Genomic DNA, 15623 nt, shown 5'->3' with positions numbered 1-15623 from the left:
TTCATCGATTTGCTCGAGTGGGCACCACTAACGTCTCCATTGTGAGACTTGTTACTGTTTATGTCATATCAAATATGTCACAGGGAGCTTGCCAGGCTCTGCTGTGCGGGCAAGATACTCTCAGTAGTTTGCCGGGCTCTCTGAGAGGGATGGAGGAATTGAACCCGGGTCAGCCGTGTGCAAGGCAAATGCCCTACCTGCTGTGCTATCGCTCCATGATTTATAATTGAGTAGGAGAGACATAATCTACCAAGAAAGATACATTTAACTTAGTTCCAACATGCTTTAGATAAGCGTGCTCTAGGGCAGCAGGAGAGATAATTTGGTGAGAAGGCACTTGCCTTGCATGCAGTGGAACTGATCTTAATCATCCACATTCCCTATGATCTAGGAGTGATTAGAGCTAAAATAATCCTGTGTTACTCACAGGTGTGGCCCAAAGAGTCGACCCAAAATGTTATAGGAATTTAAATACGAATACTAGTAGATTCCTAGATCTAGTGGATATTCTCTAGTAAGGCTGTCTTTTTTTTGGGGGGGGGGGTCACACCGTTGATGCACAGGGGTTACTCCTCGCTCTGCACTCAGGAGTTTACTCCTGGCGGTGCTCAGGGGACCATACGGGATGCTGGGAATCAAACCCGGGTCAGCCGCGTGCAAGGCAAATGCCCTACCCGCTGTGCTATTGCTCCAGCCCCCCTAGTAAGGCTGTCTTTAAAGATTTTTAAAGTACCTGAATTAATTTTCAAAAATTAAGAGAATTTCCAGATATTAACACTTTTTTCTAAGACTTAATAGTAAAAGATTTAAGTATTTGGGTAAAAAATTTAAATAGACAAATCTAAAGTAGAATTTAAAAATTTTAACAATGAAACCATCTTAACATTATGGTAAATAAAAATACACAGAGAAACTTGTCATCTTTATTAAACACAATTCTGGGCCCACACCCAGTGATGCTGGGGAGCTACTCCAGGCTTGGTCCTCGGAGATCACTTCTCGCTGTGCTCAGCCTTGGAGCTATTTCCCAGCACTGAGTTTCTTATTTTTAAACATGAAAGGATAAATCAGAAGAACTTCAAATCCAGATATTTTTGAAACTTTTTATTATACTTTGGTCTCACAAACAATGGTTTTTAAATTGGCAGTTTTGTAAGAATGGAAAGCACAAAAATTTGCTAATTATCAGATCCACACAAATCCTTAGTCAGGTTTCCTGTGTAGCCTTCATTAATGCGAATCTTTGTGCAGATTATTCTTACCACAGATCTTAACTCTGTTTCCAAATAATGAAGCCATAATGATTTTATGCAGAGTATTATAAACCATAACATTTCTATTGAAAGAAAATCTGGGTAATACAAAAATATGAGTGCGGAGCAGGCAATCTGTTGGCAGCCTGTTGAGTCTCAGCGTTATCTTATTTGGTTTGTAGTTCTCTGTCATTACTTTCAAGAAGCACAGAGCACATGAGGCACTGTAATCATCTCCCTTATTAACCCCCCTAGTTAAAAAAATTTTGTTCATAAAACTGGACCAATTAGCACAAACTATCATCCGCATAATTAACTACAAATAGATTACTAATCATTTTGTTAGTGGCATCAACAAATATCGAATTTGGAAATTTATAAAAATGCTTTTTGGTACGCTTGCCAACTCCTTAGATATCATGGTCTGTTTTCCACTTTAACTTCCAATTATATGTTTAATGCCTGACAAGTAAAAGAGTAACCAATGGAAGGAAGCAAAACTAACTTATTTCTAGGTGCAGCAGGGTTTCATCTGATCAGGTAACACAAAAGGACAGGGCAAGATTTAAATGCGTTCCAACTTTTCACTAAGGAATTCCTCGACGCTGTCTGTGTTCCATTTGAGGATGCTGAGCTCTTCTGCGATGTTCCCACTGTCGTCCAAAAGCTTTAGTACGGGGTCTGAACCACGAACATACTACAAAAGAAGGACATCAACATTGTCTTTTGCTTGGAAAGAGTATTCTCAGTCTCCACTAACAGTCAAATAAATTCAATCCAACATAATTATATTTACAATAATAGTTTTTTTTTTAGATACAGCATCAAAACAGTCTTTAAAAAAGTGGGAACTTAAAAAAGTACACTTGATTTTAAATAGACAAACACCTGTTGGTAGAAGACAGCCGATTTGAATTTTAACTTATATCTGACTATAACAAATATTTACTCTCAAGCTCTTGAAGGAACTTACAACCAAATGAGAGATAAGTTTAAAATACTGAGAAAGATGGTATTAGAGTGCAGTTCAGATAAGCCTACAAACAAATTATTGATAAGTCTACAGTATACTTAAAATTTTCTTCAGCTTAAGAAAACTAGCGATTTTTATTGTACTTGATTTATAATTAGGCTATATTCCTGAAACTTCAGACCAACTATTAGGTTCATCATACTTCTCCAGAGAACTGACTCTGTGTTATAACAAACATGATCTTATTTATCAAGAGATCAACTTTCAATGTCCATTTAAACAGAATCGCATTAGTAATATAACAGTGATGGGAAAGGAAAAATGCTGAGATTTTCATTCTTATTTATTAGGTTGGTTTTGGGGCCATACCCGGTTGTGCTCAGGGTTTACTCCTGGCTCTACACTCAGGGATCACTCTTGGTAGGCTTGGGGGACTATATGGGATGCCACGGATTGAATGTGGGTGCCAAGGTCAGCTGCATGCAATGCAAGAGCCCTCCCTCCTGTACCAGCCCCGAATTCTTATTTTTCTAGGTCTCCTAGGATTGTGAACTCTAGAGATGGAGATAAGCTCTGATATGGTTATCAGAACTTGGCATATTCTATGAAGTTTAAAAACAAAGGCCCTAAATAAAGATATAATTTCTTATTAAACTAATTTTAGTAAAAATAAAGGATAACATAGTTAAAAAACACTTAAAGAATATTAGCAAATCAAATTCAACAATGCACGAAGAAATTATGTAACACTACTAATCTGAATTTATTCCAGGTATGCAAGGGTGATGAACATCTGAAAATCAGTATTGATCATCACTGTCAACAGACTAAACAAGGAGATGTATCATATCAATAGATGCAGAAAGTTTTTACAAAATCCAACGTCCATCCATGATAAAAACTCAGGAAGCTGGGGCTGGAGCGATACGCGGCCGACCCAGGTTCAATTCCCGGCATCCTATCTGGTCCCCCCGAGCACTGCCAGGAGTAATTCCTGAGTGCAAAGCCAGGAGTAACCCCTGTGCAAGGCTGGGTGTGACCCAAAAGGAAAAAAAAAAAAGAACTCAGGAAGCTAAGAACAGAGAAGAACGTCCTCAACTATTAAAAGAACAACTACTGAAGTACACAACTAACCTCATATAAATAGTGAAAAACTGTTAAGGAACTGGTATCTCTTTAAACATTCCTGGTCAATACTATACTCCAAGCTAATGCAGTGAGCAGAAAGGGAAGCCCAACTTTTTCTCACAGATGACACATTCTTTATACAGATTATTCCAAAAAATTAGAGGGTAAACATGAACACTGCACTTTTTTTTTTTTACACAAAGTTTTCTACAAAGCTAATAAAATGGCTCTTAAGAAAATACTTGAAAAAAGGAATCCCATTAAAATCACCTTACCTTGATTTGTAGTCCTCTGAAGAGTTTGGGTTTATCACTCCTAACAAAAGCTTAAGAAAAAAAGAAAACAATGAAATTATTCACTTCTAAAACCAAGCTAGTTATAGTGAGCAATACAAAAAGAAATAAATTTAATAAAAAAATTAATAAAAATTATATTCTATAAGACTACAGAAATTCAACATATAAATGGAAATATATACTGAAAGTCTTCAACGGGAAATATTTTAAGATGTTTCAAATTTATCAAAATCCCAAATCCAATAGATTTTATCTTGTTTTTTGACCACACCTGACCTGGGTTGCTCAGGGCTTACACCTGGCTCGATGCTCAGAAGTTACTCCTGATGGTGCTTGGAAGACCATATGGAGAACTGAACCTGGGTTGGTAACGTGCAAGGCAAGCATCTTAATTAACCACTGTACTATTTCTTTGGCCCTTTCCAATAGAATTTTGAGGGCTTCACATGAGAATGAGCTTAGTTGTAAAAGTGTGAGGACAGTTATGAAAAACAAATGTGGAAGGATTTCTTCTATATTAATATATTATTTTAATACATAATGTTAATGATACCAGAACAGATTAAACACATTAGAAAGCCGAGAGACACAAATGTCTGTATATTTTTTTTTTGTTTTTGTTGTTTAATAGGCCACACCCAGCGGAGTTCAAGGATTACTCCTGGCTCTGAACTCAGGGATCACTCCTGGTGGGCTGGGGATTGAATCCAATTTGACCAAATGTAAGGCAAGAGCCCTACCCCACTATACTATTACTTCAGCTCCTGTATAAATTTGAAAACAAACAAAAACAGGAAAGGTAACAAATGAAAGATGAAGGTGAAGGGAGAGGTACTATGTATTTGGTTTGTGAATAATGCAAGAAATACTCTTGAGAAAACTACCCAACTCTTTGGACAAAACAAAAAAAGGTGAGGTACCTATATCATATTTTATATCCAAATACATTATTTTATAAATATAAATTCCACATAGAGCAACATTTTTAATGTAACTAAAGTTAGTTATAAATAATTAGTTATAAATTAGTCAAACAACAGTTATGGAAGACAAAATTCCTGATTATGAGTGGTTTACATTTGGTGGTAAGAAAGACAGATGTTAAAGGGAAATGTGTTTGATATTTGCATGACTGAGACATAAACCTGAAAGCTTTGTAACCTTTCCCACAGTGATTCAATAAATAAATAAAAAAAAAAAATAAAGCATTTTTGATGACCTTGAAAAAAAAAAAAAAAGAAAGACAGATGTTAAAAAGGTCACCAAACAACCAAAACTTTTGCTGTTAAAAAAAAATTCACTAAAATTAATGCCAACAAGGAGAGGTTCATAATACTACCAAAGTACTGAATACAGTGAACTTAAATACAAAATTCTTTCCTTCAACACTACTCTAGAGGAAATGCTTTAGATGTATCTATACAAAAATGTAAACTCTGACAGCAAAATAGCCAAAATTAAAGGTAATAATATATGAGGGAAACGTCTCTAAAATACAATGCTAAGCTATCAGGTACAGAGATGGACTAAAGAATATGTAATGTGACCTAAGGATATTAGAGATAGGACCAGGAGATCATTCCATGGCTTGGAAGCCTATCTCATGTGCTGGGGGAGAAGGCGCTGGGATAGAGAGGAGACCGCTAAGTAAATAATGGTTGGAGGGATCTCCTGGGATGGTAGATGCGTGTTAAAAGTAGACTATGGACCAAACATGAGAAAGAGGGAAATGTGCCTGCCATAGAGGCGGGGGTGGGGGGTGGGAGGGAAGTGAGGGTTGGGTCGTAGGGAGGGGGGAAGGGGGGGGTTGTGGGAGGCACACTGGGAACATTGGTGGTGGAGAACGGGCACAGGTGGAGGGATAGGTACTTGAACATTGTATGACTGAAATGTAATCATGCAAATTTGTAAGTCTGCAACTGTATCTCATGGTGATTCATTAAAATAAAAAAATTAAAAAAAGAATATGTAATGTGAAAATTCATTAATGGTCAATGAACATTTGAAATATATATCCAATCTCACTACTAATCTAAGATATCAAGAAAATAATGAGGTACCCTTACTTAGACAAAAAATTGAATATTTACTATTAAGAGAAAGCTAAAGACATTTTGCTGGGGCCTAGTTTTTAGAGAACTATAAGTGGATACACCCTGTCTAAAGGTTATTCAGCCAAACAGTTTTAAAACACAGTCTTTAAATCTGCAAATCTTCTTCTAGAAATTTCTTTACTCTGATGAAATAATCATACAATAATGTAAACATGTACTTGTAAGGTCCTGTAAACTGAGTGAAGGCATTGGGAAATAATCTAAATATGTAAAAGACTACAGGTTAAATAAAACAAGGACCACACTATCAAATGCATCCAATCTTCAGAAACTGTTTTAAATTATATATTTAGTAATATAGAAACTAATTCATAAGCAGTTTGTTCTCTAATATACAAGAGCTCCTTGGGAAAAATAACTATTTTACGGGGAATTTGTGGGTCATGCCTGCCAGTTCTTGTAGACCCTATGTGGTGAACGAGATCGAACTATATGCAAGCCAAGTGTCTGAACCCCTCTACTATTTATCTAGTTCCCATAAATATCTGTAACAGAGTCTAGCTTACTTAACTTCATTCAACAGATATATCACAGGGTAGAATAAGTGAACAGATTGAAAACAATGTTCAGAAGTCATTAATGCCACTTCCACCACGTATCTTCTCTTCATTCCGCTAAGCACAGATCAACTTAGATGAGGGCTGTATTGATTAAGTATCCCAAACAATCATCTAACATCATACAGGCAGTAAATTAATCTTTCAATAGATATTACAGTGTTTAAAATACACACACAGCACAAATGTATCATATCTGAAAATGTAAGGCACTTAATAATTGACCTTATAGTAACTTACTTTCTAGTGTACTTTCTTCTGATTTAAAAATTGCTCAGTTTGGGGATTACTAAAATTAATTCAGGGGCTGGAAAGAGTACATGCCCTGCATGCAGCTGACCTGGGTTCAATTCCCATCATCCCATATAGCTTCCCCCAAACTGGGTGCAGAGCCAGGAATAACCCCTGAGTACTGCCGGGTGTGACACCCCCCCCAATATTAATTCAGTCACTATATTTCTAGGAAATGTTCTTATGCTAGTTTAATTATTTATCTGTTGTAAAGCTAGTTTTGTAAATAACTCTTCAAAGTGAGCTAAAATATAAAGCTGAAAAAAGATGAAGCATTTTCGTTTCCCTCAGGAGTCTTACAACATCATCTGTGCAGCCCTTAGGACTCTCATTTTATATAATTTAGATGCTGTTCAGAGTGAATTATAAAGAATCTGAAAATAAATAAAACTGTCCTCTTCCTTGTTTCAAAAAGAGGTTAAAGATAGGTATGAAGAGATAACAAGAAGAATATTCCTTGATGTTAAAGAAAATCTTTGAACTGTCATTTTCAAAAAGCACAAAATTTTTTTAAAAGGGGCAAAATAACCTGGTTAATGATATACCTTTGATCATATCACAGGAAGTCATACAATATACTCTACTGGAGTTTTTTTTGAAGTAAAATAGTCTTGTTGAGGGAGGAAACTAATTCTAAGGAGAATGGGATTGTGAAGCAAAAGAAAGAGGGAAAAGGCCATGAATCACCCCAAATGGAATGCTGGAAATGAAAGATGAGGTTATGCACCCAGAGTGCTTACGAGGGGGAACTCCAGAATGAAGTCTGTTTACTAGTTTTAACATTTGATTGTAAGGACTGAGGGCAGGTACAGTTAAGACTTATGAATTGTTACACAGAATTACATGGAATGATAATAAATGTTTTCCTGTTTAGCAATAATCACATATGAATCAGAATATATTCTGAGTAAAATATCATCTCAAACCCAGAAATAGTCCAAAAAAGAGAAAAGTAACAATAACCAAAACGAAAGGAGAATATTCCTCTATGCTCAGTGAAAGTTAGTGGAAATCTAAGAGCATTTCTAAAATAAGAAAGCATGCATCATCTAGAGCGAAAGGTTCAGTCACTTGGGTCCTCCCAAAAAGACAATAAAGAATACTTAAAAAAATTCAGAGAAGGGTGACTTAAATAATTGAGTATCTAGAAAGATTGGAGGTATAAAAAGAAAGGTAAGCCTAAACTGATTATGAGTTCTAAGGCCAGAATGATAAAGTCAGGAAAGGAATGTGTGAAACTAGCAACGACTCAAAGACATAACCAACAAAAACAGGCTTTTTGTCAAATTCTCATTTGTCAAAAAGTGAGAGTACCATGAATTAAAAAAATTTAGTAAATCTATTCAATATTTAAATCTTCTTTTGGAGGGTGGTGTGGGCCATACCCAGCGAGACTGTGGCAAGTACTCCTGGCTTTGTGCTGAGGTCACTCCTGGCCGTGCTTGAGTGACATATGTGGTTGCCAAGGACCTAACCTAGGTCTCCAGTATGCAAAGCATGTGCTCACTTGTCTGAGTTGTTTCGCTGGCCCTTCCTGGAAAATTTAATGAAACTATTATATTCAGGGGACCATGTGGTGTCATGGATCGAATCTGTGTCTCTATCATGCACTCAACCATGATGCTTTGTGTGTGTGTGTGTAATGCAGAGAGGTTCCCAAACAATTGATAACCCACTTTTCAGGGGGAAAAAAAACCCAAAAAACCCACACAGTGCTCCTCCCTGTAAACCTATTCGAAGACAACGAACAAATATACCACCCCAAGTGCACCTAGGGCTACTACTGCACCCGTGGGTCATTCCAGCAGCCCTTGAAGGGCTGGTATTGCTCATTCTGGGGAACACAAGCAGCATATTCACATGGTCCAAGTTTAATCTTCAGCACCATACGGATTCCCTAAGCACTGCCGGGGACCAACTTGTCAGTCCCTAGTTTATTCGGGTTAGAGCACCACTGGACCAAGTATTATGGGACTGGCTCTTGGGGCTCTGAGTAGTGTTTGAGAGATTCACCTCCATTCCTCGCACTTCATCTCCCCACAAAGAACATTTTTTTTTCAGTTTTGGGGCCACATCCAGTGGTGCTAAGGGTTTACTCCTTGTGGAGTCAATGCAGTGCACTGTCCTCCCATTTTCATCGATTTGCTCGAGCGGGCCCAGTAACGTCTCCATTTTGAGACTTGTTACTCTGTTTGGCATATTAAATACGTCACGGGTAGCTTGTCAGGCTTTGCCGTGCAGGCAAGATACTCTCAGTAGCTTGCCGGGCTCTCCAAGAGGGGCGGAGGAATCGAACCCGACTTGGCTGGGCTGGCTGAGTGCAAGGCAAACGCCCTACCGCTGTGCTATCGCAGTCAGGGGGACCATATGGTTTTGGGATGGAACCCAGGTTAGCTGTGTGCAAGGCAAAGTGCCTTATCCCCTATACTATCTCTCCAGTTCCTAGAATAAAACATTAAACTTGACCGTGTTAATTTTACATACCTTGGACCTGGGGGAACCTTCCCAATTTTCATCCACAGACTTCAAGAATAGCACCTGCATATAGCTAAAAACAGAAAAAACAGGATTAAAAAAATTGTATGAACATACATTTGTAAAATAAACAAGAATTTCCATAATATAAGCACTGTAATTAAGCAGATACACCAATCAAATAAATGTTAGGCTTGACAGCACTATCTAGTTCCAGTCCACCACAGGAAAAAACAAAGACTCATGTATATTAAATAGTAAAGGAGCTTACGCTACTACCTGAATTATTCTTAAACCTAGACAAAAAAAAAATTATGAAGACAATGAACTTGAATAGGTAAGATGTCATGGGAAATTCTTCACGAGATCTTACACTTTCTGAAGTTTTTTTGATGTTAAACATAGATATTTAAGAATACTCCTGGTTGCTATTTCTTTTTTGTTTTGTTTTGGGAAGAATCACATCTACAGTCAGGGCTTATTCCTGGCTCTGTTCTCAGAGATCATTTCTGGTAGTGCTGGGGATCACACCTAGGCTGGCTGCATGCAAGGTCAATACCTTCCATGCTGGACTATCTCTTCAGTCCAGTCTAGTTGCTATTTTTTTTTTTTTTTTTGCTTTTTTGGGCCCACCTGGCAATGTTCAAGGGTTACTCCTGGCTCTGCACTCAGGAATTACCTCTGGTGGTACTCAGGGGACCATATGGGATGATAGGGATCGAACCTGGGTTGGCACATGCAAGTCAAATGCCCGACCCACTGTACTATTGCTCTAGCCCCTAGTTGCCATTTCTTTATTGCTGAGGCTCAAACCTAGGCTGTCATACAAGGGAGGCATACACTTTACCACTGAGCCGCATATACAGCCACCCCTGCCCCTTTTGTGTCATACCTACATCACTCAGAGTTTACTCATGGTGGGGCTTTTGAGCACCATATGTGGTCTGTGTGCAAGGCCAGCAAATTACATGCTGTACAATCTCTCCATTCCCCACCCTGTTTGCTTTTTTTAAGAGATAAAAATGAAACAAAACCCAGTACCTGCTGTACCACAAAATTAATGATGACCAGAATAAAAAGAGCCCAAACTGGGCAAAAATATTTGCCTACTATCATCTGAAAAAGAACTATATTAAGTATATACACATAAACACAGACATGCACACATGTAAAATCTAGCAAGAAAAAACCCTATTAAAAAATGGGCAGATTTGCAAACCACAGCACCCAAAAGGAAAGAGAGAACAAAAGGGAATGAATGCCCTGTCACAGAGGGAGGGTGGGATGGGGGGTATGGGGGGGTGGGAGGGATACTGGGATCCGAGGTGGTGAAAAATGGGCACTGGTGGAGGGATGGGTACTTAATTGTTGTATAACTGAAACCCAAGCAGAAAGATTTCTAAGTCTATAACTGTACCTCTTGGTTTGTCACTAATAAAAATTAAAAAAAAAATGGGCAGAAGAGGTGAACAGAAACTTCTTCAAAGTTATACTGATGGACAACAGGTGTATGAGAAAATGCTCTACATCACTGCTCATCAGGGAAATGCAAATCAAAACAATGAAAAATCATCTTATACCAGTGAGGCTGGTACAATATCACAAAGAACAAAAATAACCAGTGTTAGTATGAATTTAGGGGGACTCACATCCACCGCTGGTGAGAATGTTGACTGGTTCAATCTTTTTGGAAAAAAATGTGGACACTTCTCAAAAAAGTTAAAAAATCAACAACTAAGAATTAAGCCTCTATATGACCCAGCAATTCCACTTCTTGGCATCTATCCCCTGGGGCCACAAAACAATTTTAAAAAAAGACCCTTGCACTCCTATGTTCACTGCAGCACTATTCACAATAGCCAAAATCTGGACAAGTGTCCAGAAACTGTGGGGGAGAGGGAGAGACAGCGAGAGAGAGGGTGAGAGAGGGAAAGAGGGGGAGAGAGATACTACTTGGCTATAAGAAAAATCATGCAATTTGCTGCTATGTGGATGGATCTGGAGAGTGTGATGAGTGAAGTAAAGAGAGGCTCAGATACAGAATGATCTCTCTCATAGATGGGCTAAATAGAGAAGCAATGCAAGGAAATACCAAATGGTCAAAGGCAACACAGACTGGTGACAGGTCTACAGAACTGAGATTACCATGGCAGGGGGATGAGAAGGGTGGAGATGGGGATTGAGAGGGCACCTTGAGATAATGGTGGGGGGACATGGACACGTTGGTGTTAGAAAATGTATGCATCAAACTGTCATTAAGAATGCAGGCAGTAAACTCAACATAGTAAACCATGGTAAATAAAAGTATAATAAAGCGACCAGTGATTATTACATAAAAGACATTATAGAAAAACTAGCAGAATATTCTGAAAAACTTAAAGATATCACTATTTTTCTTTAATGAAACTCAACTGAAATGAATTCTGGGGGTAAACATTACTTTCTCTTCATAGCAGTATGAATATAAGAAAAAATATAACTTTTAAAACCTTAATTCTACTTAACCAAAGGCAATTTATTCATAGGTCTTGGGCATATCTAGTGGTGCTCAGGAATTACTCCTGGCAGGGCTAAGGGGACCATATGGAATTTCAGGGATCAAACTTGGGTCAGCAGCATGCAAGACAAGTGTCCTACCTGCTGTACTTATCTCTACGCCAACAATTTATTTTTAAACATTTTGTTAACTCTGGTTATAAAAAAATTCTTAAGTTTTTGAAGTCACAGATACTTTTAAGAATAAAAGGTTGCTTGATTCAGGCTATTTCTGAAACTGATGAATTTTAGATTAAGAACTCCAATGACCTCTAAAATTCCTGGGTGATTAGAAGTTTCAGATTAAATGGACCCATTTATATAAATTGCTTAGTTCATCTTGGTTAGATAAGTTTCCTAAATCTCTCTCTCTCTCTTTACAGTTGCAGGTGACTTGGTAAAGTGGGAGAAAGGAAGATAAGTAGCATAAAGACAACACAAATGCCTCTACTTTTCTCAGTCACCTTGGAAAGGGTCATCCAGGTAAGGTCACGCTACGTTAGGGTTGGTAGAGTACGCCATGAGTACCAATGTGGCATGGACATCAATGCCCCACCAGCACAAGACAGTTAAGGTAGTTGTCAAGCTGTGTCTGGAATCCACCTCTCTATACAGCCCACATCTGTGACGAGAGTAAGAGAGCGTGTGACTCATTGATGCTCAGGGGATCATATGGGGTGCAGGGATTGAAACTAGATTGGTGGCATGTAAGGTAGGCACCTGCCAACTGTACTATCTCTTTGGCTCTTTATTTGCAAATTTTTGATTCCTTTGACTCTCCAAGCAGAGATCCTTAAAAAAAAAAAAAAAGCAGAGATCCTTACATGTTATTCAGTTTTATAACACTTTTACTATAATAACCTGTGAAAAATGGCAACTGTCTGGAGCACTGTGGTAAGTGGAAGATTCTGTTTCTAATTGGAGAAGAACAGCCTTAGAGACCCTGCTCAACTAGGATCTCACTGGTTATCCTAAAGGTGAAAGAATTAGGGATGGAAGCATACCTGTAATCTACCTGCTAACAGAACGTACTTCTCTGTACCACAGAATACCAATGGATTCATTTAACATATTACAGATGTACTCTCATAAACAGGCAGCTTAGATGTGGTGCTCTTCTCCAGGAAAAAGTTTTGCTGATCTCTACTCTCAGTGAATTCCCTTAGTAAACTCCCACAGTATTCTGCCCTTCCACTATAACCTGCAAATATTCTTTAAGTTGACTGGGAGAGGAAATATCTTATTAATCATAATTTCCCCCCCAGACTGGAAACAAAGCCGCTCAATATATGTGAACTGAATGGGCCCAATTTTTCATTTAACAGAACTAAATGCCTCTCTTTAAAATCATGTCACCTTAAAAATATTTCAAGACCCTTTGAAATACTTGGTAAAGTGGACTGTACTTAGGTGCTAGCTTAAAGTAAACAAAAAATTTAACTCAAAGCTGCAGAATATTTTAGTGATAAATTCTAAATGTGTTAACTGTGATGCTAGTTGATATTCTATTTAGCATTTCTAGGAAAAAATTCATTTTTCATGACGAGTAAATAAATTCAGAGCCGTTACAGAAAGTGGTAAAATTTAAATACCTTATAAAGTAACTATACACATAGCATCACACAAGTTAACTTACAAGGAAATACACACTATTTAGAATAAGAAATTCTTGGGGGTCCGAGAGACTGTACTGAGGGCAGGGTGTTTGCCTTGCACGGGGCCAAGCTCAGCATCCCATATGGTTTCCCACACACCACCTGGATTACCTGGATTGATCCCTTAGTGCAGAGCCAGGAACATTGCTAGTGTGGACCCAAAACCAGGTTTTGAATGAAAAAAAACCTGAATTTGATCTCCAGCACCCCATATGATTCCCTTAGAATGATTTCTAATTGCAGAACCAGGAATAACCCCTAAGCATGGCCAGCGCTGGTTTCCAAACATAACAAAAAGCATTACTAAGATTATTATTTCTACGTGCCTCAATTTTTGATTCTGTATATTTAGCGTATTTAACTATTTTAAGAAATACGCTCATGTAACTATAGAAAAATTTCCCCAACAAACAATACAGGAATATATTGAAAATTTCTCACAATCACCTGACTAGAACCCTAGTTATAAAATGTTGATTATGTTTAGATACTTCCACACAAAAGGGAAGATGAAAATTATCAACAGTGATAAAAATCTAATGATACTGCTAGAAAATGACTCAGATTAACAAGACAAAAAATTAAAATGGTTTATGCTGTTTTTAATCAGCTAGTTAAAGATTCTAAAATAAGCTAATTTGTAACACTGAACAAAGCTACAGTTGTGAGTTATGTAACTTTCCCTGAACTGAAAAAAGTGTTGCATCACCTCAACAACAAATCTCTAAATCTGATCCAGGGCAGAAATATTCTGTTACTTTCCAACAGTGAGCACTTATTTTTGCTGGTGGCTCAAAAATAAATACTCAGTAAAAGCTGAGATGCTTTTACTGTCTTCAGCAGTCCAAGTGAATAAAAAAATCTAAGCCAATAAATGCCTCAAGGTTAAGAGATATCCTTCATTGTCACTGTGATCAGAATGGCTACTCTGAAATTTCTCAAGCTTTCAAATGACCTCAGAACATTGTTTTTTGTTTAGACCATATATATGAACTATCTATTTGGAAAATTACTGATACCTGGCACCCACAAACTAGTTAAATGAGAACATTAGGGGTACAATCTGGTATTGGTATTTAAAAATTATCACAATTTTTGAAGCTCCGCAATAGAACTGTAATGGGCAGCAAGGAACATGAAACACTACCATGAATTACACTCAGTTATTAAAGAGACAAAACTTCAAAGCGATGCTTTTGCCACTGTGTGCTCAACAGATTGACCAAATTAATTCCAAAAGTTAAATCACATAAGGATTAAGTAAAAGAGAAATACTGCAACAATTGTGTGTGTAAAAGACAGAAGAGTGACACACTGCTAGGTGACTCCTATTAGTGCCATTCCTTCTTGTCACGTCAGTATCTGTCTTTAGGGGAAATTACAAACAGGTATGTAACATCTACTTAAATTAAATTAGGAGCTAAAGAAAGGTAAGTGCCTGGAGAGGGCTCGGTGAGCTAAGTGCATGCAAAACTGGGAATTCAGGAGGGCCGAATCCTCTCCTGGCACCTCAAGGTCCCTGGAGCATTGCAGAGACAAGGACACCCTCACCCCCATCCACGTACAGAGTGAGATCCCCAACACCACTAGGTGTGTGGCCTCCCCCACTCCAAAATGAAATAAAAAGGTAAGAAAACATTGGGGAAACATTTCCATAAAGATATAATCACTATTCTGCTAACGAAACACCAATGAAAATGTATACAATGAAACAAAATCAGCACACTGGTTATTGCACAGTCTAACTTAGTGATTCCAAGGATGAAATAGGAAAGGAAAATAATAGTACTTCTTTCAATACTATGATGAGGAATGCAATCTGTTTATATAGCTAAAACAAATAGTTTCATTAGCAAGACCGAGCTGTAATAAGATTTTCACTCCAAAACAAATTATACCCAAAGATACCCCCCCATGCATTCTTCAGCAAGTAGCATGAAAATGAAAGGTCATCACTTGGGAATAATATCAGCATTCAATTTCACTTATATTTAGGAATCCTCACATGATGAACAGTAACTTAAAGGAGCCTTGAAGAGCTACAACCGGGCTTAGGTACATGCCTTGCACCACAGCCCACTGCTTCATTCTGGTTCCATCCTTGGCTCCACAAGGTCCCCGGAGGATGGCAGGGGTCCCTGTGCATAATTAGGATGGCCTAGGTAATCTCTGATAACACACGGTCCAAGCTGTATCCTCAAGTCCTTGCACTGAACTGTAAGATGTGCAGAAGCAGCCCCATCCTCCGCTTGACTCCTCTAATAATTATAATAACCAAACCCCAAAACAGACCTCCCCAAAGACAACTCAAGACAGTGTCACTGAATTTTTTGAGGTCAAATACCC

The 15623-nt window shown here is 38.0% G+C and overlaps 1 protein-coding gene across 1 annotated transcript in view; it reads right to left on the bottom strand.

The window, feature by feature from the left end:
• Window positions 1-1089: 1089 nt before the first annotated feature.
• Window positions 1090-15623, bottom strand: part of SELENOF (selenoprotein F) — a 28371-nt gene continuing 13837 nt past the window's right edge. Inside the window, exons 3-5 of the mRNA XM_056123678.1 lie at window positions 9097-9160; window positions 3630-3679; window positions 1090-1950 (exon numbers count right to left, since the gene is read on the bottom strand). Coding sequence (XP_055979653.1) covers window positions 1819-1950; window positions 3630-3679; window positions 9097-9160 — 246 coding nt within the window. The 3' untranslated portion in view covers window positions 1090-1818. The remainder of the gene's footprint in view (window positions 1951-3629; window positions 3680-9096; window positions 9161-15623) is intronic.

This window comes from Sorex fumeus, unplaced genomic scaffold, assembly GCF_029834395.1.
Source record: "Sorex fumeus unplaced genomic scaffold, SorFum_2.1 ptg000047l, whole genome shotgun sequence".
Classification (NCBI taxonomy): Eukaryota; Metazoa; Chordata; class Mammalia; order Eulipotyphla; family Soricidae; genus Sorex; species Sorex fumeus.
The sequence above is the reverse complement of the archived record's forward strand: the minus strand, read 5'-3'. Positions and strand labels throughout refer to the sequence as shown.